Source organism: Rhinoraja longicauda, chromosome 8 (assembly GCF_053455715.1).
Source record: "Rhinoraja longicauda isolate Sanriku21f chromosome 8, sRhiLon1.1, whole genome shotgun sequence".
Lineage (NCBI taxonomy): Eukaryota > Metazoa > Chordata > Chondrichthyes > Rajiformes > Arhynchobatidae > Rhinoraja > Rhinoraja longicauda.
Genome location: NC_135960.1, coordinates 32,551,517 through 32,579,444, shown reverse-complemented (window position 1 = coordinate 32,579,444; position 27,928 = coordinate 32,551,517). Strand labels below are relative to the sequence as shown.

The following is a 27,928-nucleotide window of genomic DNA, read 5'->3' as shown; positions in this document are numbered from 1 at the left end:
TATTTTGAAATGGGGGAAACTTGCTATATGGCAAAGCCTGCTCTTGTCCTTACATAGTCCCAAAATAAATTAATCACCAGCAAAAGAATAGGCTGCTGAAGGAACTCAGCAGTTCAGGCAGTATCCGTAGAGGGAAATGTACAGACAGCCTTTCAGGTCTGGACACTTCTTCAGACTGATCAAATGCTTCTTCCGGAAGTGCTTACTGAACGTCATGCTGGCAGTGCCATGTCACATTTGCAATTCTGCAATTCAAGGAGCCTCACAAGCAGCTCATCAAGGACAAAGTAATATTGCCCAAGTTAGCAAACTTATATTTATATTTAAATTGGTTAAAAATAGAATGCATACAATGAATAGGAAGTCGCAACTGCCTAAATATCATACAAGATTGAATAAAACAATTACTTCACATTAAACCATAAAATTTCCTTCTTCCACCAAAATTATACATAAGTGAAATACCTCTTTTCCACTTCTCATCTAATTAAAGCTAATTGCTCAGTAGCTTGTTACTCTATCATGCTACATTGCACTTGCAAAATTAGTTATATTTGATTAAAAAAGAGGAAAGATCGGCTACCACAGATTATATTCAAGACTTCCATGTATACAATGAAAACTGAGTTTGAGGATCAGGCATGAAACCATCCAACCTTATACAACAAAACACATTCTTATCCCAGAGCTAATAATCATCTGAAAGATTAGACTGATGATGTCATTAGGTCTTGAAGATATCACATTAAGATCAAAATACAATGCTTCCTTCTCCTTGAGAACAAATTTGGGCCTCAACAAGCAAATCTACTATTTACAGGTAACTACTGTTCATTATGCCATATTCATTTTTCTTCTATCTAGAAATCACGATCCTTTTGTTTTCATGTGTTTTCTTTAACATAAAACTAGCATTACGTTCAACCGGGAAATATCATTGAACATAGCTCCTGAATCTCCTTCCTATACAACATGAAGCCTACTATTAGACGAATATGAACAAAGAAATAAATTAAATTTGTAAGATAGCAACAGTTAAGATAATTACCATGTTCCTTCTCAATATTCATGCATGATTTGCACAAATAACAATTTCACGCGGTAGAGCTGCTGAGCAGGAGCACAAAACTAATTTCAAGATGGGATACATAATAATATATTCCTTTATTTGTCCCACACCGGGGAAATTTACAGTGTTACAGCAGCAAGAGAGCAAGAGATCATTCATTATAAATAAAAGATACATAAATTGTCTTGCACATAGACTTGCACATGTGTAGATTGATTATATAAATCCAGCATAGACAATAGACAATAGGTGCAGGAGGAGGCCATTCGGCCCTTCGAGCCAGCACCGCCATTCAATGCGATCATGGCTGATCATTCTCAATCAGTACCCCGTTCCTGCCTTCTCCCCATACCCCCTGACTCCGCTATCCTTAAGAGCTCTATCCAGCTCTCTCTTGAATGCATTCAGAGAATTGGCCTCCACTGCCTTCTGAGGCAGAGAATTCCACAGAATTTGTTAAAGGCAAATTATGCTCAAGTAATTTGCAGTTTCTACTTCCAATGGAGTAACAAAGAAGGCCAATGAGGGAAATGAAATTAGTGCGGTGACCTTCCAAAAGACATTTGATATAATTGATGTACCGTCCATAAGCTTGTCATCAAAACTGAAGGTGAGTAAAATAGGCCATAGCATCATGGATAGAAATTCTGCCAAACAACAGGATGCAGAGGGTAGAGGTGAAAGGTTGTATTTTGGACTGAAGTATACGGTGGAGCTCTCTGAGGATCGTTACAAGGATCATTGATTTCATTTTATTACATTAATAGAGGGTACAATTTCCAAATGTGCACTTGGAGGAAAAGTGAACCGTGAGGAGGAACAAACTTCAAAGTGACATAAAAAGACTGGTAGTATGGGCAGCATGAACACAGATGAACTTTAATGGTGATGGTAAGAAAATATTACAATTTCATAGGAAGAATGAGAAATTTATTGTTAAATTGATCATTTGATTGTCATCTTGCTTGCCATGTCCAGATGGTCTTGAAAGTTTGTAAAAACACATTTTCTTCCAGTTTGACAAGAAGAAGGCACTGCCCATTATGTCCAGTGATGAGGAGTTTGATCCACTTGAGGGAACCTCTGGATCCACCCCCTCCACCAGTCAGCAGCACAGCAAGAGGAGCAGGATAACTGCCAGCTCCACAGCAGGCTCCACCACAAGACCAAATCAGGTAGAGTCAGCGGGAGCTGATCACAGTGGTAAGTACTTTTGGGGAATTTTTTGGCAGAGTTCTCTTCTCATCCATCCATCATTTTTTTCAAGATTTACTTAACTGTATCATACTCATTTATGTTGTAGCTCATGCAACAGGCAACAGAGGCCAGGGAGGCCAGACAGGCCGTGACACAGCCCCAGACACCACATGAGAGGGCTGTTGACACCTTCCTGGGATTCTTAAGGAATGAGCTGCTCAAGATTCCAGAGGACGTGTAGTTCAACACACCATCGCTGCCATGACGATGGCCCATAACTTCTCCCAGGCGGTAAATATTTTATGATTTTTGTGGAATTTTGGGGACATTTTACCTTAATATTTGATCTTAATTTATATTTTTGTATGAAATATTTTCAATGAATTCATGTGTGTTGCAGACTCTGCAGCAGATGGGGCACATGGGACGGCCACAGATGGGACTACCACAACAGATGCCACTGACGGGACCACGCGCAGCGGTAGAGTTGCTGCCTTACAGCGAATGCAGCGCCGAGACTCAGGTTCGATCCTGACTACGGGCGCCGTCTGTACGGAGTTTGTACGTTCTCCCCGTGACCTGCGTGGGTTTTCTCCGAGATCTTCGGTTTCCTCCCACACTCCAAAGACGTACAGGTATGTAGGTTAATTGACTGGGTAAATGTAAAAATTGTCCCTAGTGTGTGTAGGATAGTGTTAATGTGCAGGGATCGCTGGGCGGCGCGGACTCGGTGGGCCGAAGGGCCTGTTTCCGCGCTGTATCTCTAAATCTAAAAATCTAAATCAGCAGGCTCACCAGGTATCTCATTTTATAATACTTTTTGTGAATTGGACTTGAAATTCTTTGTCACACACAGCTTGTTAAAAGTTTTGATCTATTTGCCTTTCACTTAATATTGATATGTATCTGTATTGCAGCCACAGTCACTGATGGGACCATCACTGATGCCACCACTAGTAATGTCATATTACTCACAGATACAGTAGCGACAGGCTACATCAACACTATCACAGCAGGCATACACTGCCTTGCAGCCTGCAAGATCTAGTAACTTTGAGCACTCAGCTGCAATCACAGACTACCCCAGCCTTGACACACCCACACCTGCACCAGTGGGTAACCCCAGAACAGAGACCCAGGACACAAGTGGGGACTTGAGTTTGAGATTTTTATCTGATCATCCATCAGTGTAATGTGTTCATAAATGGTTAGGTTTTGCATGTTTTTGCACTTGTATTATGTTTGAAGTTTGAATTTTAAAGTTTGATGGTTGTTGAAACTCAATGACCCTCCTTGGGGTTTGGGAGTACATAAATAATTGAAAAACAATATAGATACAAATGTTATGTGATTACAATATTATTGTATGCACTGTTGTATGTTCTTATCAACCTTTAACATTTTGTTTGTTTCAATATCAATAAAGGAAATTCTCGACATTTTGATGGCAAATTGATGTATGAAGTTATTATATTTCTGAGTAGTTTCTCATGGCATCACTTTCAAATAGTCATGATGCAGAATGATTAGAAACTCTACCATGCACCCCCTTTTATATGGAAACTGGGTGATTCCATTGTTTTGGAGGCCAGAATGACGTGACTTGTCTTCAGTCTTCAGGGTCGTAGCTTGGTTGTCGACTGTGTGGTCGTAGGTGCGGTCGTAGGTGGACGTCCTGGTCGCGACGATTGGGTCGCCGGTTGTCGGTAGCTTGCCATAGCCTGACGTCGACTAGGTGGTAGATTGTTGTAGTTTGTCGTAGGGGGGTCCAGTCGCCGGTTTTTCAGTGACCTGCTACAACTATGACAGTCGCCAGCAGTCGCCTAAAAACTCGCTTAAGTGGGACAGGCCCTTAAGGTAGCTGAGGATGCTCTCGCGACATAGAGGATCTGACTGAGCTATAATTCTGAAAGATGTACACAGAGTAGGTCAAGAGAAAATGTCCCCACTGCAGAGGGATCAAAAACGAAGGAACCTAGAAGGAATATGGATGACAAAAGCATCGAAAGTGACACGAAAGATAGGGTTGTTTTTATTTACACTGGAACCAGTTAGCGTGTGGAATATGCTATCATGGACAATAGCGGAGGCAGATTCCATATTCAAAAGCTACAGTATCTGAAAGAAAATAATTTCTTTGCTGCGCTTTGGGAAGAAGACAGGGCAGTGGAAATAACTCTACTGTTCTGAGGTAGATTCAGCATGCATGGGCTTCCTTCTTTGACCATAAGTGGGCTTGAGTCAAAGAACACACTAGGGAAGGAGAAAAGAATTATGGAGCACTGTAGAAGTGGGGGAGGAATGGATGGCTTGAGAGGAATGAGAGCAAGGGAAAGTTAATGAGAAAGGGAATTTTAAATTGTTGTATACATACAGCTCCCAGCCTGTGATCTGCATTGGCCTGTATTTCAAGTGTCAAGATATGAAAAAAAGTACAACTGCTCCCCATCAATGGTCTACCAGTAAAGTCACATTGTTCATGGAGCTGATGTAACAAGTGATGCACGAGGCATGGATAGCATGTTTAATCCCCCTCCCCTACAGTAAAAAACATCACACTTTACAGAACCTATGCCACTGTCACAATCTTATCACACCTGAAAGACGATGCATCTTCATGCAACTTTGAAAAGCACTTTACCACTTTTAATCACAGAGTTTCAATACCTCAAAAAAACCTGTTATATTCTAAGTAACTTTTTGTATGCTATTATGTCCAGCATGGTTTGTATAAAATTCAAAAAAACCTTTAGTCTTCACGCTTATGTGAATATCGTAACACCACAATTTGAGTTTCATCTTGGTAAAAAATCTCCTGCAAATTAATTGGCAACATTAGTGTGTTAAGCTTTGTTAGCCACCATCAGCACACAACCGTAAACCCAGATGTTTGAAGTTTGTGCAATCAATCATCATTCAACTGCAGACCAGCATCTTTCATCATAGAAAAAGTACCTCAATATTTAGGTTGTGTACCACTAACACACACACCCTGAAGACAGTCTCCACAATTTGCTTTTGTCACAACCTTTACCCTTAGCCGTTTAATTATCTTGCCTGGTTGACCAGGCTCAAACTGGTTTGATTAGTCAAGCATGTACAAGTTGCAACTGCAGACCTTTCCAACCACACAATATACACTGCACTACAGTAAAGATGGATATAAAAAAAACTAGTACTAATGCAGCCAATAAAGAATACTTTTAGTAAAGGATCATCCTAATTATTTTAACTCTTGGTACATAAAGGTAAAGATAAAAAATGTTTGTCTGTCAGATACTATTTTTTTTAATTTAAAAATAAATTTCTCCCAATAAAACTATGGAAAGCCTATTCTTGGCAAGAAGTTAAAAATGCCTCAAAACAAAATGTTATGCAATTTCTGAAAGCCAAAAGGCAAGATGCTCAAGTCTGTTTAAACATTTCCTTTAGTTCTAAGATTTGAATCAAACACCCTGTCTCAGTTTGCTCCAAGTGTTTTAGTTCATTGTGGGGGCAATTAAATATTTATTTTGACCCACAAAACAAAACAAAACATTCCCCTCTGTTCAGTTATAAATTTCAGTAGGTGAAGTATTTGAATTTGAATCTAAATTCGTCAGGCTGAGATGAAAGCATGTCAGCATAAATTTCCATACTGTTAGTGTATACTTATCCGAAAACAATTTTGAAATGAACGTTCGTATACAGAGGAAAAGACTGAACAAAATATTGCAGAAGAATCAATTATGTTAATCTAAAAGGGGGAATGGAGGTAAATATCAGTTTTAGCATAAATAAATTAGCTGAGCAAAACATTGAAACTTGAAGCAATAATGTGAAATACTAAAAGATTAAATAGCTTAAAAAGGAAATTATTACAGTTGCTTGAAATCATATATAAAATTATTCCTCAACCTAGGATTCCCCTTCAAGGGTACCTAAACATTCATTCCATTTCATCCCTTCCACTTCTTCCCCTCTCTAATTGATAGGGTTTCTATTGCTCTCACGTTCCACCATGCCCAGTTTCATTGTCCCACTTTTGATGAATCATCCTCCATCATTTTAAGACACATCTTTCCGTCCTTTCACAATTCCAAGGGGACCTTTTCCTCATCCACACTGGCTCATTCCAAGCTGAGCTACATACCTTACCACTTTCCAAAGGACCTTGCTTAGATAAGTGCAGGAGATGTCATGCCTGCCCTGAAATGTTCACTTCAGTGATCAGAGTCCATAAACCTCTCTGCTGGATAAAACAAATATTACACCAATTTCCTTCAATTTATAACATCTGCTTGCTGCTCACAAATCTGTCTCTGAGGATTTGGAAATGAAAGACACATTGGGCAACTGTGATGCTGAGCATCTCTGTTCAATTGCAAGCTTGATCCAGCATAACCATAATCACCTAATTGCCCCATCCAATTCTGTCTCCTCAACCTCCTGCACTCTTCCAGCGAGGTTCAATGCCAACTTGGAGCAGCACGTTATCTTCCAATGAAACACATTCCAGTTCAGCCTTGCAAACACACGAGGTTCACCTTGCAAACACACGAGGTGCCTTTTAGTCACCTTCATTTAGTTACCTTTCTTATCCATTATCATTAGCCTTTCTGTCATTTCATTCTTCCTGACTTCCAATATATTGTAGACTTTTCCTTTTGTTTTCTCTTCTTTTGAAACTAGTTTTGCTTTGAAACATTAATTGTTTTTTTCCACAGATACTGCATACCTGACTGAACAATTTGTCATCGCACTTTAAAATAATCAAAGCCTTAATCTCTCCAGTGCCAAATTAAGATGTCATGGGAATGCAATAAAACATTTAACTATTCTCTCGAGCCACAGCTATAAGTTTACTGAACTCAAACTATTCAAAGCAACAAAAGCCACTTAACTTAGATAGAAAATTTAAACAAAGTATTAAAAGCTAATTATATCTCGGATCAGTTTATTGTCATGTATACCATGGTGCTATGAAATTCCTGTACGACAGTAAATACAATGATGAATGCAAAACAGCAGAATTGTGCAAGATTGTAGTGCAATCTGAAGTACAAAAAATTGAAATACAATCACAAAATAACCAAATGAGGCAAAGTTAATAAAAGCGTATACAGCAGAACCTCTGGGAAGTAGGTGTGAAATAGTTGATTGATTCAGGAGTCTGACAACAGTGGGGAAGAAATTGTTCTTTAAGTCTGGACGTCCGAGCTGTCAAGCAAATCTCAGAAGGTAGAAGAGAGAATGGCCAGGGTGGCATGCGTCCTTGATGATACATCCAGTCTTCCTGCAGCGCACAATGAAGATGGACTTGATGGAAGGGACAGACCTGTGATAAACAGGGTAGTGCTCAGTGCTCTCTGTAAAAAGGGAATTGTTAGAAGTTTCTACTCTGAAAATAGAACTTCCTACTGCTGTCAGAAATCAGGTGAACAATGGTTACTGAATCTATGCAGTAATTTCATATTTTAAAATTACACGGCAGTAGCTTCAAACACCTACTTTTCATGGATTGGAAAGCAAATTGACTGACAACCTATTAATCCACCCCATTAATGCAGTATTGAGCATCACGGATTATATGACCAACACAGAGGCATTGCATTCACTATCCAATCATGATCTCATCCACAACCCATGTGACAAGGTTCCACATGGAAGGTTGATTAGAAGGTTAAATCGTTGGGTATTAATAGTGAGGTTGCAAGATGGATTCAACAATGGCTGAATGGGAGATACCAGAGGGTAATGGTTGACAACTGTATGTCAGGTTGGAGGCCAGTGTCTAGTGGAGTACCCCAAGGATCTGTGTTGGGTCCACTGTTGTTTGTCATTTACATTAATGATCTGGATGATGGTGTGGCAAATTGGATTAGTAAATATGCAGATGATACTAAGATAGGTGGTGTAGTTAATAATGAAGTAGAGTTTCAAAGTCTACAGAGAGACTTGGGCCTTTTGGAAGGGTGGGCTGAAAGATGGCAGATGGAGTTTAATGCTGATAAGTGTGAGGTGCTGAATTTTGGTAGGACAAATCAAAATAGGACGTACAGGGTAAATGGTAGGGAATTGAGGAATGCAGTGGAACAGAGGGATCTGGGAATAACTGTGCATGGTTCCCTGAAGGTGGAATCTCATGTGGATAGGGTGGTGAAGAAGGCGTTTGGTATGCTTGCCTTTATAAATCAGAGCATCGAATATAGAAGTTGGGATGTAATGTTAAAATTGTACAGGGCATTGGTGAGGCCGAATCTGGAGTATGATGTGCAGTTCTGGTCGCCAAATTATAGGAAGGATGTCGACAAAATGGAGAGGGTACAGAGGAGATTTACTAGAATGTTGCCTGGGTTTCAGCACTTAAGCTACAGAGAGGCTGAACAGGTTGGGTCTTTATTCTTTGGAGCGTAGAAGGTTGAGGGGGGACTTGATAGAGGTTTTTTAAATTTTAAGAGGGACGGACAGAGTTGACGTGGGTAGGCTTTTCCCTTTGAGAGTGGGGAAGATTCCAACAAGGGGACATAACTTCAGAATTAAGGGACAAAAGTTTAGGGGTAACATGAGGGGTAACTTCTTTACTCAGAGGGTGGTGGCTGTATGGAATGGGCTTCCGGTGGAAGTGGTGGAGGCAGGCTCGATTTTATTATTTAAAAGTAAATTGGATAGGTATATGGATGAGAGGGGATTGGAGGGTTATGGTCTGAGAGCAGGTAGATGAGACTAGGTCAGAGAGAGTGGTCGGCGTGGACTGGTAGGGCTGAACGGGCCTGTTTCCGTGCTGTAGTTGTTATATGGTTATATGGTTTTTAATGGAATAAAAGCAAAATCAACCAGAGTTTTACTGCAATCACTGTGGTTGGCGAGAACAGTGTAAATAAAGTAGAATAGGTACAGCAAAGCGTTCACTAACAGATTGTGCCGATACATAACAGATAACAGGAACAACTGTTAAGGTTTTCATTCTCCTTTTTTACAAGGTCTGGGCATTGCTGGCAAAGACAATAGACAATAGGTGCAGGAGTAGGCCATTCGGCCCTTCGAGTCAGCACCACCATTCAATGTGATCATGGCTGATCATTCTCAATCAGTATCCCGTTCCTGCCTTCTCCCCATACCCATGACTCTGTTATCCTTAAGAGTTCTATCTAGTTCTCTCTTGAAAGCATTCAGAGAACTGGCCTCCACTGACTTCTGAGGCAGAGAATTCCACTTGTTGAACAGTTGAGAACAATATTTGTTGTCGATCCCCAATGGTCCCTGAATTGTCAAGCATGGGCTTGTGTCTCAAGCCACATACAGCCCCAGTTCTCTAATAGCAGATTTCCCTCCCCAAAGGACAAATGGGAATTAGATGCATTTTTATGAAAATCTGGTACTTTCATTTCATTCCATTGCTGCGACTAGAAGTTTTTGACATTCCAGATTTATTAAATTACATTCATTTAAATTCTCCAACCGCTACAATGGGATTTGAATTCATGTCTTTAGCATCATAATCTAAATATCTGTGTGTTAGTTCAGTGACTTAACTATTACACTACTGTACTCCATAAATCAATGACAACTGCTGAGCATTCGGAGCCATCTGCAGCACAGAGTGATACCAGAGCTTGGAGTCGCCAGGTACTAACATACAGAGCCAAGCAATCTATAATTTATACCCACACTGCTTAGATCATTTATCCACAAATTAGCAGGAAATGTCCTAACTCTGCATTATTATTATATTGTGATGCAATTATCCAGCATTATTGTCAACATTATACAACCACTCAACGGCAGGCATAAAGATTAGACAACCATAGAAATCTAAATAATGAAGCCTGGACTGTCTCTCCTCATGGGCATCATTGTCAAATCCAGACCTCACCCCCTCTGCACCCTCCCCAGTGCTATCACATCCTCTGTATAGTACAGTGACCAGATCTGAACACCATCCTCAAGTTGTAACCATCTTTGGTTTCATACAGTTGTAGCATGGCCTCCTTGCTATTATGTTCCATGTCCTGCTCAATAAAGGTAAGTGTATTGCATGTCTTTAGAGCTAGCCTATCCACCTGTCACAGTGCCTTCAGTAAACACTCCAACACCCCTCTGTTCACAATCTTTCTTCTCTCTGCTCCCGTCCAACAGAAGTTACAGAAGCTTGAAAGCATGCAATGCCAGACTCAGGGACAACTTCTTCCCCTCTGTTATCAGGGTTCTGAGCAGTCCATAGTTCCATAGCTAGTGTGCTGTCCAATTCACCTCTACCCCATTGTGTACATTGAACATTGTCTATGGAACTGATGCACTACAATGTTAAGAATTATATTCTGCACTCTGTATTTGCTCTAAACCTAAACCCTGTTGCATACAATCCTCCAGACATTAAAATACATGGCAACCAGTACCCTTTGTCTTCTCCGCTGATTCAGATTTTAATACGACATGTTGTATTCACTTGGTTGACATAGTATTTTAATTTTTTCAAGAATCTGCCATGTGGGACGGTCAAAAAACATCTGAATTTTTGATAAGTTAAAACGCCGCAAAGTGACCAAGAAAAAAATTGTACTGACTGTCTGATCAACCTGACCATAAACACCGCCCAATTTACACTGCCTTCCAGAATTTGTTTTCTATTGATTTGCCCACTGGGACTTAGGCTGGACAGACCTGCTGTCCATCCCTTTCTATTTCATGCAGACAAAAGTAACACACACCTGCCTGTCAGCACCATACCGCAGCCAAAGAAGATTGGAAAATGAATGTCAGTGCCTGAGGTACACTCTCCGATACTTCTTTAAAAAGTCAATTTCTGTGAAGGATTACTTTCAGCAGTTTTGCTTCCATCAAGTTTCTTGTTTAAGTAGAATACATCCAAATTCAGAAATATATTACCACCAACTTTACGATGTTCTTAGTCAAGTTCCAAATTTCTGTTAATTTTAAAATGTAATGCAATCCAGTGGGTTTAAATGGATAGAAAAAAAATCCTCACAGAAAGCCTGCCTGTGTTGTAGTTGGACTTGAATTCAGCACCGCTTTTTCATGCAATCAACAACAGGAAGATAACTAAATTATAGAAGTATAACAAATGCAGAAAGCCCAGCGTCATTGCATTCTAGGATTTTGCTTATGGAATTAAATAACGTCCACAGGAAGCCAACTAAGTAGTCAAAATTTGTAGGAAAGAACTGCAGATGCTGGTTTAAATCTAAGGTAGACATAAAATGCTGGAATAACTCAGCGAGACAGGCAGCATCTCTGGAATGAAGGAATGGGTGACCCAAAACGTCACCCACTCCTTCACTCCGGAGATGCTGCCTGTCCTTCTGAGTTGCTCCAGCATTTTGTATCTACCTTCAACTAAGCAATGCAGATTTGTGGTAAACTAAGGAACAAGATGGTCTTTAGAAAGAAAGACTACAACAATTTAGTTTTTGTATGAATAGAATTTGATAGTCAGCATGGACATGGTGAGCCAAAAGTTCTGTTTCTGTGCTGTATGACTATAACTCCATGATCATCAGGCATACAAAATCTTTGTTTCTCTTTTACCATGGAAAGATACTCTAATCCTCCTTGTTAATAATTGGTAGAATGTATGAAAAACAAAGAACTTACCCCAGCAGTGCCCCCCACTATGTTTAAATGGAACCGAGAGTTCCCACTCTGTTGGTGATCCAATTTGAATTGAACCACAACTGAAAACATTGGATGGGGAGGGGGGGGGAAAGAGTTCCATCTCTCTTGAAAGTAGCTGTGAGGAACTTCCGTGTGTGCATGCAGAAAATACTTATGACTCTTCAGAGGAGTAGCAACATTATCAGGGATTCAGAATACATTCACAGAAACAAGTTGAAAGTATTGAAATTCCTTTAACAGGGAAAAGATGATGACAGTCCTAAGGGATTGTGCTTCTTCTTCTTCTTGCATTTAAGGCAGCAGAAATTATGTAACGCCCTCCAGGCGCTGTAGCCAGTGCAATGTGCTGTTGTCGAGGGCCATGAGGTCTACCCCTCCACCAGGGGGGTGGAGGACAGAGCAGTCGAAAATGACGTGCTGCGCTGTTTGCTGGTCTGCTCCACAAACGCAGCCTGCTGATGAACGCAACCCCCAAAGATGCATGTTGGCGTTGAACCGGCCAACCACTGTGCGGAGTCGGTTCAGGGCGACCCACTCTTTGCGGGGCATGTCTGAGCCGGGTGATGTTCGGTGCGACAGTGAATTGAGGAGGTCGCGATGTCTGTTCCCAGCCGGTTCTCCATGCTCCTAGTATGTTGAAACCGGAGCCACAGAGGGTCGCTGCATGACGGGAGAAAGGGTGACGAGATGACAGGCGTTGAGGTCTCAGTTGCTGTGAATCCTGGGGGAGGTGGTGCAAAGGATGCTTGCCGTCCGATGGGGCCTTGCACACCAGCCTATGAGTGAAAAACTCTCTGCGAAGCTTGGCGGGTGCGATACCTGCGAGCACCGGCAGGAGATCCGTCGGAGTATGGAGTAGGCAGCCAGTGATGATCCGCATCGTGTCGTTGACACCAAGGGAATGTGCTGGAAAAGAGCCACAACGATTGATGGCTCATTATTGCATGGAAAATGGAATTAAGAAATCTTAACTTACTTCGAAGTAGATTGTCCAAAATATAAAATAGCATAAAGTAGCACAGAAGAAAAAACAAGCTTATGTGTAAATGCTTCACTGAAGAGGAGCTTCAAAATGGCCAGCATAGGAAGCAACAAAATCACTCTCATAGAAAGGAAAGCAACCACGGAAAGCATTACACTTAATTTGCTATTTCAGAATGCTCTTGCCATTAATCCTCCCTACCATACACCAAAACTTATCAACAGTCTTTTAGGTTTTGCATTCTTGGATTTCCTTCTTCCTGACAGAGAGAACTCCAATAGTATTATTGGTTCTCCCTCCTTGGTTTCCTCCTCAGTTTTTGAGCCAGATGTACATGTATGCACATAGATGGACAGATGAAGGGGCTCGAGCCAAAATGTTGACTACTCCTTTCCCTCCACCGATGCTGCCTGATCTGCTGAGTTCCTCCAGTTGCTTTCTTTTTTTTTGCTACAAACTGGAAGGTTTCAAATCTGTCATGGGCATTCACATAACACCTCTTCCATTAGTATTTCAATTGCACATTACTATTCACAACCAGATGTGGAATGACAGGGTTTCTAGTCGATCCATTGGATGTAGAAGCACCTTGCTTGATCTTCTGCATGCAGTTGTTGCTGTTAGTAAGCATAGAATACTACTATAATTTCAATAGGTTGATACATTTTTACCTTTGTTTGGTGCTGTTCCTGGCATCCACTCTTGCATTCCTCATTGACTCAACTTTGTTATCCGAGTTTGTAGGGAGCCAAAGAACTAGTGTGAGCGGGTGACCTCTGGTTGGGGTGGACTCGATGGGCCAAAGGGCCTATTTCCAGGCTGTATCTCTAAAACAAAAGTACCTGCCAATCCAACTTCTCCCTATAACTCAAGCCCGCAAGTTCAGGTAACATGCTGGTGAACTTCCTTTGCACCCTTTCCAATTTAATGACATCTTCTCACATACTAATTGGTAGGTTAAGACGATGCTATAAATTATCCATAGTTCAGGCGGTTGAAAGGAAGTTCAAGGGAGAAAGAACAGGTTCTGGAAATTAACAGACTTGCTGGGCCAAATGTCCTATTTCATAAGGAAATAGGGATCGTGATAGACTGCGACATTAAATATTTCTGCTGCTGCTGGCCAACTGCATCTCATGGATGCCCGGCTTCGAGCTGTCATAGAGTCATAGACAGTCATAGACTCATATAGCGTGGAAGCAGGCCTTCAGCCCAACTTGCCCACACCGACGAACAGGTCCCATCTACACTAGTGCCACATACCTGCATTTGGCCCATATCCCTTCAAACCTGTCCTATCCATGTACCTGTTTAATTGTTTCTTAAACCTTGCAGTAGTTCCTGCCTCAACTACCTCATCTGGCAGCTCTATCCATAATACCCACCTTTGTGTGAAAATATTACCCCTCAGATTCCTATTAAATCTTTCCCCCCCCTCACCTTAAACCTATCACATTAAACCTATCACATTAAACCTTAAACCTTGTCACATCGGTTCACTCTATCTTATTTACAATGGCGTAATAGCAAATATGGTGACCTGTGTGTGAAGCTGGATTTTGTATTCACAAGGACTGTGCAGTGGTTGCTCCTTTGTTGCTGCCATTGACAGATGCAAATGCAACAAGTAGATTGGTGAAGAGGAGTTAGTGTATTCATTCTATATGTTGATTTGGTCACTACCTGCCACAGACCAAGCCTTCAAGACTTGACCACCCAGGGTACATTCTGTGCCCATGCTAATTTCAGTGCTTTTTCAAAGCAGTTCTCAAAATAGAGTCAATGCATTGTACAGCAGAGAAACAGGCCCTTTGGCGCACCATGTTCATGCCACCTATTGATCCTATCTATACTAACAAGAAGTTTGCCCTGATGCCATGAACCTTCATGGTGCCGAGAGTCTAAGTTTATGACTGACACAACTACTCCCTATCACCTGCACACACCTGTGCTGCCACCTCTGGCAGGACTGAACATACTCAGGGATTGCGAGAGAGGCGTTTGATACATTTTTGCAAAGAAGGATTCAGTACACATGATTTTCGGTTGATGCTTAACTAAATTATAGGAAAGCATTCCACATTTAGACACCAATTCCCTGATACCCAAGAGGGTTTTCCAAGGTTGATCAAGCTGGAAGTGACTTCGCCACATCCACGTTCTGTGCCCAGGTCAATGCCGGTGTTTAGACTGGTATTATCCCTATTGTGCTTTCATATAGAAATTAGAACATAATCAAGTGGCTTGCTGGATCATTTCAGAGTGCAGGAAACCACAATTCTGTGATGAAGGCCTGGCCAAGGAATGATGTCAGGTCTCCTCCCCAAAATATTTTTGTTGAACCAAGTGAGTTTTACAATTCAGGAGCAATGTAGTCGCCCTAAATCTCAATCCTCCGCATTAAATACAAGTTATTTTATATATAAAACAAATGTAAAAATATATTAAACAATTTCAAGTCAATTGACGATATTTTATCTTGCTCCCATATTAGCTGGCAATGAGTTACCAGGACAGTGCTCCAGTATGAAATAGATTAAATCCCCAGAACTTCTCAACCAGAGCCACGTGCAGACACTCAAATATAACTGCTCTTAGATGGCAATGTTAAATGCACAAATATTACATGTATACAAGTGGGTATATGTTTTTGTCCTGAACATGTGCAAAAAGGTACTGTACATGCTGGTTTAAACTGAAGATAGACACAAAAGTGGGATAGGCAGCATCTCTGGAGAGAAGGAATGGGTGCCGTTTCGAGAATAATAATATATTCCTTTATTCGTCCCACACCGGGAAAATTTACGAGAAGGGTCTCGACCCAAAACATCACCCATTCCTTCTCTCCCGAGATGCTGCCTGACCTGCTGAGTTACTCCAGCATTTTGTGTCTACCTTCGATTTAAACCAGCATCTGCAGGGTTTTTTTCCTACACATGCTGCCTGAGTTACCCCAGCTTTTTTTGTTCCTAACATGTCGGGCTCAGTTAAGTTGGCCTCGATCTCTAGTCCCCTCTGAGGAATTGCTAAGGAAAGGTTTAATCGTTATTGAGGATCGGATGGGGGGGGGGTTGTGGAGAAGAATCCCGTAGGCTCCTGTGCACTTTCCTGTCGCGATTAATCTTTCATTCCTTATATTAACTTTTTCATCCAAAAATGCATGCAAGTTTAATGCAAGATGGGATCTGCCATTCCGATGATCCCAAGTGAATCGCTCACATCAGCACAACAATAAGACAGATGATGCAGCAAAGCCATGGTGGTGAGCTTCAGGCTTTCGTGAGACATAAGCAATGATAAAAAAGGGTATTTTTTGAGGGGCTTCATCTTTGCTTAATGATATAGATTTTTGTCTTTTAAGCTTTCCGAGCAAACAAACACATTTTGCAAAACAATGGTAGATGGTGCAGCAGAGCATAGCAACAAAAGGAAAAAAGGTGGATCGGTCAATGAGCAGCAGGGAGCCTACAAAGGTAGATACACTGCTGCATTCCAGAGATAGTTCCCTGACTGAAGGGTTGGGCTGGCAAACAATCATTTAAACTTCCTCTCCTGACCAATGACAGATAATACACAATCTTTAAAAGCTTTGAATTTTAAGTTTTGCCGAAAATAATTGAGTACTAAATGGGAAAATATATTAACACGTGCATCTAACCTTCATATAACCATTCAGTTATACTGACAATTTTGTTTTCCATTTTGAGCCACAAAATAAAAATCAATACTGTGCAATCAAATTCCTCAGATTCATTAAATCTGAAACACTGATTTAATAATAATATTAATTGAATTTTATGTGGGAAGCTTTCAATCCTGTGCGACAAAGATAAGATTTGAGGTGTCTGAAATCTGTCTTTCCTTCCTTAAACTACACAGCTTACAGTTAACAGAATTCAACATGCATATTGTTGTTGAAAATCAAATTAACAAACCCCTTACCAATTACCAATGAATGAAAGAGACCGACCGTCAGTCAGGAGGATAGCTGAATTAGTGTCAAGATTCCATCCAGTATATTCAATGATTTCCACTGTGCATGTATATACATTAAAGGCACAATTAAATAGTTACAAAGCATGTGGCGACAGCCTAAGTTTATAAGGAACATAAACACTAAAATGTGTATTATGGAGATCAACCTTAAAGTACAAAAATGTCACTGACATAAATACCTCGCTTCAGCAAGCACTCTTTTCTAGTTACTTTATTAAGAGTCCTGATGTAATCAACACATTCCTAACATGAAACACCCAAAAACTGCTTTCACAATCAACTGGAATGTTTGAATGTGAAACTACTGCTTTATTGGCAAAGTGAAATAAATATTCCTATCTAATATTAGCCTCTACATGCCACAATAATTTTTTGAGGATTCTGTAATGTAGGACACTGGGTAGTAATCAGGTTTATATGATCTGCAATGTATATACAAATTTGAAAATCAAAAATCTACAATTTCAGTTTCTGAAATAACAACAGCATTAAGATACAAATATATTAGGTTGCAAATATATTAGGCTACACCTCAGGAAGATTAGCCCTTGGCCTCCTGCACTCCAAGGAATAAAGTCCTCCCCAACCTCTCCCTACAAAATCATGCTGACTATCCTATTCAGCCCATCTACCCAAATGCATATATAACATCCCTCAAAATCCTCATCAGTAACCTGGTTATCATGGATGTTAGGTGCAATGGCTCATATTTCACAGAGTTTTCCTTGCACACATCTTCAACAGAGACACACCATTAGCCACCCTGCAGACATCTAACAATGATTCATATATCTCACCCAATGTCGCCAGCAATTTTCCTCTAGCTTTCCAGTCTCTTTGGATACATCCAATCAGCCCCAGGATATTTTATCTACCTTCATATGTCTTAATACCTCATACGCCCAACACCTCTTTAAAGCAGTTGCCGAGTTTTAAATAGTTTTCTCGGTTATCTTTTAAGAAGAGCTTGATTGAACCCTACCGTGTATGTATCTATCTTTCACAACTAACCACACTTGTCACTAGCAACTACAAGGAGCCCAGCTAGTTGCTTTCAAAAAGCTGTAAGCTAGTAAAATATCAGACCTCCTTATTAAAATACCTTAGGAAACATATATCTGCCAATTACACACGTGTCCCTTCTTCCTTAAAGCCCCAAAGCAGCCCTGGGATTCAATTCCAGCCTCTAAATCACATCTGGCACCTTTTCCCACATATTCAAGCCTAGACACATGATGTCAGAAAGGTATCCAGTGATGCAAAACTATCACACTTGAATTCCATCCATTGTTCACGTACAATCATTTTCCATGGGCTGGATCACCGGAAATCAGTCCAGTGATTGTTCTGGATGTTTTATTTCTGCCTATCTCATAAGCAGAGCACCTCCAAACATAGTGGAAACTGAGCACACAATATAATCTTGATCTCTGCAGTTCAGTTGTGTTGTGAAGATCAGAATTAAGTGGTTTTGAGCTAATATCAATAAAGCTTGCAAAGGGCTTTTGGTTTTAATTATGAATAAAACCAAATGCCATGAAAAACTACTTTAAAGATTAGAATAATTTAAATAACAAAATATTCTGCCATCAAATTCCAGATATGTGTCCATACAACGCAAATACACAAAGTTAAATAAAACTGAAAATTCTGGAAAGACTCAGCAGTTAGGCAGCATTTTGAGTAAAAGACAAGTATTAACAATTATGGCCAATGGCCTTACACCTATGCACAAAGTCAGACCAGCTCAGACCAGACAAAATTACTTGTCTGAACCCTCATCCACCACATTCACTTCAAATTCCCAAACTGATTAGAGTTAGTTCCATTCTTTGGCAAAATTTTATCAGATTACTCATTATTCTCAGCAAGATATTTGAAATTCTAGCACTTGAGACTTAAAGTTATGTTTTTTCTCTGGGAGCAAAGCTAAACCTTAAAATAGAAAGATGCCTTTAAAAAAAAAAATTTTTTACAAAGATATCTGATGGACTTCTTACATTCCAGATAAATTATATTCTTAAAATTTTGTGCATATTTTCATGTTCATTTTGTTTGTACCAAGGCCGGGATGTCAGTGTAAAAGAATGGAGCATTTCAGAGCATTGTCAAGGAAATTTAAATACAGGTGCTTTCTCCTGAATCACTGCCAGCAAAGGCCATTTACTTGGTAACTCTTGAGAGTCTCCATTTGAAGGTTGTGTTTCAAGACTCATTTTCTGACTTGCAAACCTATTCAAGTCTTGGAGCAAGCTAGAAGGACCGAGTGTACTATTCCTGCTCCTTTTTTCTCTCTCAATCTTCCAATTTGATAATTTATTCATTATGTACTGCACTGAACTATGAATCTGACAACCAAACAGCAGCGATATAATGTAGTGCCATGAGCACATTAAGGCACTCTATTAATTCAAATGAATTCTTTTCCCCAATCTCAGAAAAACCAAAACTGATCAGATTATTATTACTTATCATATGAGCTGCTCCACAACTTCAATGTTGAGAGTCGATTTAATCCTGAATGCCTGTGACATTGTCCAGGTTCACCAGAAATTAGTATAAAATCCAAAAGCGAATCTATCCATGTGTTACTTCAAGGAGTGAGAGGAGATTGCAACTTGAACAGCTTGGGATCTCTGAGCCCAAGTCAGCACAATGAAGGGAAAGATCTCAGCTCACCTTGAATGCATCGCACACCCAAAACCTCAGCTGGTTCTATATCCTAGAAACCTTTTGCTTTAACAAAATTATACCACATAAATGGGCTTCTACGGATCTAATACAACAATTTCACAATGGAGTACAAGCTATCAAATATTCCATATTTTTAAACTTGGATAACTGAAATCTCATTCTAAGTTTGTCAAGGAAATTTAATTTACTAATTCACCACTTTAAAAAAAATCACAGCATTATTGTATTTCGTTCAGATGTCAAAATATAATGTTTGGTGGTGCATAATTCTTTAATGTATTATGCTTTTTAAATTGAATTCTCAATCATCTTCCCCCCATTTCACTGACTCCAGTTTTCAAGTGAAGAATGGATGGTTAGAAAGGATAACAGAATGGAGACTACCAATTATTGACAGACAAGTTTAAACAATTTCTTGTTACTCTCTTGTCTAAATTGCTCATTGTAACTAAAACCATCCTCTGTGGAAACTTGTGTAAATGTTCGTTAATGCTTGAATTCAAAGTCGAACTTTCCACAGGAAGTTGAAATCTAACTGCATTTACAGATTTTGCCACTGCCAGTGTCTGCCACAACCACCAATTTCTTTGCTCTCAGAATTGCAACTCAATTCAAGTGAACAAATGCCCGATGCAGACCCTCACTATACTAGTGTTAAATCTCTTCACATGGCTCCACATTTGTCTGCTACCAAAGTAGCACCACTACTGGTGCTTAAAATGATAAAACTCTGAACTCAATGTCAACAATGATTTTGTATGTCTTCATGGAATTTGGACATCACGAGCAATGATGACATTTGTCATCTATCCCTGAATGGAATAGACAGTGAATCGTTAACATAACATAGAAGGCAGTGGAGGCCAATTCTCTGAATGCATTCAAGAGAGAGCTAGATAGAGCTCTTAAGGATAGCGGAGTCAGGGGGTATGGGGAGAAGGCAGGAACGGGGTACTGGCTCGTGCTGAACGGCGGTGCTGGCTCGAAGGGCCGAATGGCCTCCTCCTGCACCTACTGTCTAAAACGCTGGGTCGGGAGTCACATGTCGGTCAAACTGAACAATGATAACAGGTTTCCTTCCTTGTAAGACATTAGCGAAACAAGCCAGTTTTTACAACAACCCAGTAGTTTTAAGGTTACTGCTGCTGAGACTTGCCTCCTCTTTGTAATTTCCAGATGATTTAGTTACTTGAAATTAAAATTCCCTGACAGATAAGGTGGATTCTAACAAGCGCCCCTGGATCAATGGTGTGGGAAAACTATTTTCTAGCCCAATAAGTATCATATCCCATATTATCCCCTTAACCAAGTGTTTTTTTAAATTGAGAAAAGAGTTGGATAATAGAGCTTTAAGTTTTTCTAATTGAATCTTTTGATGTACTTTTTCAGGAATCATATGACCTTGAGATATCACAAAATGACATTACCCACTATTCAATTTTAACAAGGGATTAGCTCTTTTGTCATTGATGATGAATTTGGGATTTGATTTTTGCCAAGCCAAAGTCTCAGCATCTGGTAGTCCTTTGAATATTCACGTTGACATGAAACTCTAAACAGACCCTGACCTCAATTCCATTTGACCTTAATCATCTGTGATAAAGATCTCAACCTGTCACAGAAAGCAATACCATTCTCCATCTGACTGTAAATTACAGGTCATGCTACAAATCAAATCCCATTTCTGACAAAAGTCTTTGAGAAAATATATAGTCCACCTAGTTCCCAATGGATCCTAAACTCCATTAGATAACAACAATCACATGCTCACCAACCCTCAATGCCACATTATTTCCATTCCTTCAAAAATGCACATTTGACCAATAGCTTGCTGCCAAGAGCTCACTGGGCAAAGTCAGCTATGATTGAAGCCCAAATTAAAATACTGCCGGGAATAGTGCACAAAACACAATTGAGGGGAGGGTGGGTGGAGGGGATGCAAAAGAATGTTGGGCAAGAAAATGTGTGCTTAGTTTTCGATACCTCATCCTTTCAAAAAACTTTAAAATATTAAAATTAAGAAACATGATTAAAAATATTCGTTTATGTTGCAGAATAGAACGTGATAAATGTTCTGCAATATGAAGTGGCTGAACAGAAATGCATAAAAACTGAACTTAAATACATAAAATTATTAGTCATTAAGCATAATGCCAGACACCCAAAACAAAATTCTTCTTCAAAAAATAACTTTACAAAATAATTTTCTTCTCCTAGTCACAAAATGCCGCATTTTTCATTTTATTTCATCTTGTAATTGTAAGCTTTCCAGCATATATCGCGTGAATTACTTAATGCACAGAAAGTACTTGCTGTCTTAATACTAATTGCCTGTTTTTTCCTGTTTTTTAATGCATTAAATCCATTAGGGGCTCACATGGTCAGAATTAATAGCATTATAATTCTATAGAAAACACCTCAATATCAATCAAATAACAATTCTGATCTATACTCACTTCTCATTGGATTAAATATGCTAATGCAGCTCACGTTTCCCGTGTCACTTTTATGTTACTGTGACCCAAGCAACCATTTGTTAACCTCATGGCGAGCCTATCAATTTTGCAAGTAGTAAAACCATGTAAATATCCAGAATAAATTAACTGAAAATACTTAAGTTAACAAGCAGAAGAGCAAAACACAATCAATTCCATACCGTTCTGAGCAGTATTTTCATCAATACTCTCACTACTGGACTGCTCAAGGTTTGATCCGCTCTTCTTCTGGACACTAGCATATTCGTTGGATTTGGAAATAAAATCTCTGTGTGATTTTCCATATGGACTTGCAACAGGTGCTGAAGTGCCATCGCGTTTTGAGAAAATGCCGCTGAAAAACCTGAAGAGTTTGTGCTCTTGGGAACTGGATCTCGCACCACCTGTTATAAAACAGTCCTTCCCCATTTCCCGGTTTTCAGAAAGCTTATGAATGTCACTATTGTCTAAAGTTCTGTTCTTCCGTTTACCCCTTTCCCACCGCTCTTGCTCAGAGAGCGGGTCCGTTTTGTTTAGGACTTCTCCGACATCCAAAGTGTTCCGCTTCTCATTCTTTGAAGATTCCCCACAATTAGGCTTTTGGATTTTTAATTCACTTCCAGTTTCCACTCGAGCGAGACAGCTGGAGCTGCCATGATGTTTCTCTTTTGATAACGCTTTAAATCTCATCACCTCTCCATTCCAGTGTCTGAAACTGAAGCTAAAGCTTCTTCTGAGTAAACTTGGATGCCTTTTGTCTGTTGCTAAAGATAACGAAGGGGGCTGTTTAATAGCATCTACACAAGAAGAATCAGCAGCCAAGGATGAGTGTCTTGCAGGGGCCACTGATAATACACCATGCTCTCCCTTTGAAATTAGTTGTTTGGATAAATCAGACTCGGAAGGCATCGCTAAGGACTCCTCATCCTTTAAAAGGCTCTTCGGTGAATCATTCCTTTGCGTGGTTGTCTCTATTTTCCTCAAAGCAGATCTCTCGTCTTCGTTTGGCGATTTCCTGGGATAAGACGCCTCTGCCTCGCTGGACTCAGAGGGTGACGAGAACTCCTGACCGCGAATGGCTTTACCCAGATCTCCTTGTCCACTTGCTTCAAGGCAACTCCTCTCGTCTTGGAAGTCCTTCCCCTGGCTGGGGCTCTTCCCCCCACAAACCTGATCTTTGGGTTCAGCTGCTGATCCCAAGCGCTCGGTCCAATTTTTCTTGTTCTTCAACTCCACGTCGACGGTGGCCAACATGCTGCTGGGTCTGGTTGAAGCCCCATCCCTCCGCCTCAAGGTGACCAGCTCTTTGGTCGGGGTGCTCTGGAGTTTGCAGGTCTGATCGCGGGACTTTCTGGCCACCTTCAGCCTGCCCAGCTCCAGGTGCCCGGTGCTGAAGGTCCGAAAACTCCGCAGACTGCCCAGCGCCTCAAACTCATCCTCGGCTTCGCCGGCGTTGCACTCGGCCGGACACGGGCTTCCTGGCCGCTGAGCCTGTCCGGCCTCAGAAGCCCCCTGGTGCCGGGGGGAAGGGGGAGCTCTGCCCCCGCTCTCGGCCACGGTGGCCTCCCGTTTGACCAGGGTGAGTGAGATGCGGTAGACGGTCTTCCTCTGAGGAGTGCCCCTCTTCATCATCTCCGGGTACGGCTCGTTGTCCAGAAGGTACATGGTGGCTCCGTCAACCTCTCGGCTGCACAAGGGGCGGCCCGAGCAAGCACCCAGGCGGAGCCGGAGCCGGAGTGGGCACGGATCCACTTCACACGGGCTGCAGCGTGGACACGGGGGGCTCAGGTGTGCGGGGAGTCCGAGCGGGCAGACCTCAATGCCATCAATTCCCCTCCTCCTCAATTACCCTCCGGTCAATTCAGTGCCAGACCGCTCGCCTGCGACCGGGAACGCTGGACAATCAAAGAATATTTCCAGGCTTCCAGTGAGCCCAACATCTTCCCAAATGAGCAGAGCTGAGCAGAGCAGCGACCTACAATCCGCCAGCCGGCGTGTACAAGCACCGACTCCCGGGGGCGGGGGAAGGTGCAGACACACAGCGAGTGTGAGCTCCAAACACTGGTCTGGATCTCCTCACGATGGGAATGGACTGTTAAAAATACACGAGATTCTCAAATCAGAGGCACTTTAAAATCAGTCTGAAGAAGGGTCTCGACCCGAAACGTCACCAATTGCTTCTCTCCACAGATGCTACCTGTCCCGCTAAGTTACTCCAGCATTTTGTATCTACCCGCACTTTAAAATCACACTAACTGCACTATAACTAAGGCAACATCTCGGGAGAGAAGGAATGGGTGACGTTTCGGGTCGAGACCCTTCTTCAGTTACTCCAGCATTTTGTGAATAAACACCTTCGATTTGTACCAGCATCTGCAGTTATTTTCTTATAAATAAACTTGCCTTGCCTTAATTATATAGCACGTTTCAGCAACAAAGCAATTCAAAGTGCTTTGCATGAAACATTAAAGAGCAATTAAAAGCAATTAAAAAGTAATTGAAGAGTAGACTGGGAAAATCAGGTTGGTTCTGGACCCCAGGAAAGGGACTTTATAGAGTGCCTCTGAGATGGATTCTTAGAGCAGCTTGTACTAAAGCCTACCAGAGAAGGCAATTCTGGATTTAGTATTGTCCAATTAACCAGATTTAATAAGGGAACTCAAGGTAAAGGAACCGCTTGGAGATAGTGACCATAATATGATTAGTTTTAATCTGCAATTTGAGAAGGAGAAGGTTAAACCAGGAATGTCAGCGTTGCTGTTGAACAAAGGGGACTATGAAGACAAACAGAGGAGCTGGCCAAGGTCAAATGGACTAGGATCCTAGCAGGAATGACGGTAGAAGAGCAATGGCAGGTATTTCTTGGCATAATCCAGAAGATGCAGGATCATTTCATTCCAAAGAGAAAGAAAGATTCTAAGGGGAGTAAGAGGCAACCGTGGCGGACAAGGGAAGTTAGAGATGGAATAAAACTAAAAGAAAAGATGTATAACATAGCAAAGAGTAGCGGGAAACCAGAGGATTGGGCAACTTTCAAAGGACAACGGAAGGTAGCAAAAAGGCCAATACGGGCTGAAAAGATGAGGTACGAAGCGAAGCTGGCCAAGAATATAAAGAAGGACAGTAAAAGCTTCTTTTCAGGCATGTGAAGAGAAAAAGATTAGTAAAGACAAATGAGGGTTCCTTGAAGGCAGAAATGGGTGAAATTATTATGGGTAACAAGGAAATGGCGGAAGAGTTGAACAGGTACTTTGGATTTGTCTTCACTAAGGAAGACACAAACAATCTCTCAGATGTATTAGAGGACAGAGGATCTAGGGAGACAGAGGAACTGATAGAAATTTGCATTAGGCGAGAAATAGTATTGGGTGGATTGATGGGACTGAAGGCTGATAAATCCCCAGGGCCTGATGGTCTGCATCCCAGGGTACTCAAGGAGGTAGCTCTAGAAATCGTGGACGCATTGGTGATCATTTTCCAATGTTCAATAGATTCAGGATCAGTTCCTGTGGATTGAAGGGTAGCTAATGTTATCCCACTTTTCAAGAAAGGAGCAAGAGAGAAAACGGGGAATTATAGACCAGTTGGCCTGACATCGGTGATGGGGAAGATGCTGGAGTCAATTATTAAAGAGGTAATAACGGCGCATTTGGATAGCAGTGAAAGGATTGGTCCAAGTCAGCATGAATTTATGAAGGGGAAATCCTGCTTGACTAATCTTCTGGAATTTTTTGAGCATGTGACTAGTAAAATGGATGAAGGAGAGCCAGTGGATGTATCTAGATTTTCAGAAAGCCTTTGATAGGGTCCCACACGGGAGGTTGGTGAGCAAAATTATAGCACATAGTATTGGGGGTAGGATATTGACATGGATAGTGAATTGGTTGGCAGACAGGAAGTAAAGGGTAGGAATAAACGGGTCCTTTTCAGAATGGCAGGCAGTGGCGAGTGGAGTGCCGCAAGGCTCGGTGATGGGGCCGCAACTATTTACAATATATATTAATGATTTGGATGATGGAATTAGAAGTAACACTAGCAAGTTTGCAGATGACACAAAGCTGGGTGGCAGTGTGAACTGCGAAGAGGATGTTAGGAGGTTGCAGGGTGACTTGGACAGGTTGAGTGAGTGGACAGATGCATGGCAGATGCAATATATAATGTAGATAAATGTGAGGTTATCCAATTTGGCGGCAAAAACAAAGAGGCAGATTATTAACTCAATGGTGTCAGATTAGGTAAAGGGAAGTGCAACGAGACCTAGGTCTCCTTGTACACCAGTCACGGAAAGTAAGCGTGCAGGTACAGCAGGCAGTGAAGAAAGCTAATGGCATGTTGGCCTTCATAATGAGAGGATATGAGTATAGGAGCAAAGAGGTCTTTCTGCCGTTGTATAGGGCCCTGGTGAGACCACATCTGGAGTATTGTGTGCAGTTTTGGTCTCCTAACTCGAGGAAGGACATCCTTACTATAGAGGCAGTGCAGCGTAGGTTCATGAGGTTAATCCCTGGGATGGAGGGACTGTCATATGAGGAAAGATTGGAAAGACTGGGTTTGTATTCCCTGGAGTTTCGAAGGATGAGAGGGGATCTTATAGAGACGTATACAATTATAAACGGACTGGACAAGCTAGATGCAGGAAAAATGTTCCCAATGTTGGGGGAGTCCAGAACCAGGGGCCACAGTTTAAGAATAAAGGGGAGGCCATTTAAAACCGAGGTGAGAAGAAACCATTTCACCCAGAGAGTTGTGAATTTGTGGAATTCTCTGCCACAGAAGGCAGTGGAGGCCAATTCACTGGATGAATTTAAAAAAGAGTTAGATAGAGCTCTAGGGGCTAGCGGAATCAAAGGATATGGGGAGAAGGCAGGCACAGGTTACTGATTGTGGATGATCAGCCATGATCACAATGAATGACGGTGTTGGCTCGAAGGGCCAAATGACCTCCTCCTCCACCTATTTTCTATGTTTATATGTTAATAGAAAAAAAAAAACAAGCTACAATAGAATAAGACAGGTATAAAATACAAGAATAAAAGTTACACTGCAGTGTAAGAAATGAATAATTATTTTATTTAATAAAAGGCAGCATCAAACAGAAAAGTCTTCAGCCTTGATTGAAAAGAACTGAGAGTTGCAGCGGACCTGCAGTTTTCTGGAAGTTTGTTCCATATATGTGGTGCATAAAAACGAAATGCTGCTTCTCCATGTTTAGTTCTGACTCTGGGGTCAAAAAACCGACCTGCCCCAGACGACCTGAGAGGTCTGGATAGTTCATAATGTAGCAGAAGATCAGAAATGTATTTTGGCCCTAAACCATTCAGTGCTTTATAAACCAACAATTGAAATCAATTGTCTGAAGAAGGGTCTCGACCCGAAACATCACCCATTCCTTCTCTCCCGAGATGCTGCCTGACCTGCTGAGTTACTCTAGCATTTTGTGAATAAATTGAAATCAATTAATGTGTTTTCAAAAAATAAAATGAAATTTAATAAATCTGTTGAAGGAGCCTGAAGATTTTCTGAAACATTTCCAAATTCCACTGTATTTTACAGTTAAACCTGGCACTTGTCTGCCACATAAAATACTGCAAAAAGCTTACAATAATTTGGAAAGAGACAACAAATATCCACTATTTCCATGATTACAACATGATTCAATTCTGAAGAAGGGTCTCTGACCTAAAAGATCAACACTGATTTATCTTTCCGCAATACTGCTTAACTGGCTGAGTTCTTTCAACATTGTGTTTTTGTAAAAATAATCAATTAAGAGCTTTAATGATTGAAGTAATTCAAGAAACTGACACGTGATTTCTCACTTTTGTAACTCCAAACAAAATTTAAGTAACATTCTAGTTCAATTAAGTTTATTATGTAGCACGAGCTGAAATCAATCATGGT

At 41.0% G+C, this 27,928-nt stretch overlaps 1 protein-coding gene across 8 annotated transcripts in view; it reads right to left on the bottom strand.

Moving 5' to 3' along the window:
* The window catches only part of agap1 (ArfGAP with GTPase domain, ankyrin repeat and PH domain 1), a 615,219-nt gene that overhangs the window by 432,428 nt on the left and 154,863 nt on the right, over positions 1–27,928 (bottom strand). For 3 of the 8 annotated variants that reach the window (XM_078403560.1, XM_078403562.1, XM_078403563.1), the window contains exon 1: positions 22,210–24,009. The exons of the other annotated variants lie outside the window; for them this stretch is intronic. In XM_078403560.1, the coding sequence (XP_078259686.1) occupies positions 22,210–23,692 (1,483 nt within the window). In that variant the 5' untranslated portion in view covers positions 23,693–24,009. Of the gene's footprint in view, positions 1–22,209; positions 24,010–27,928 lie in introns of those variants that run through there. 8 annotated transcript variants of the gene reach the window in all.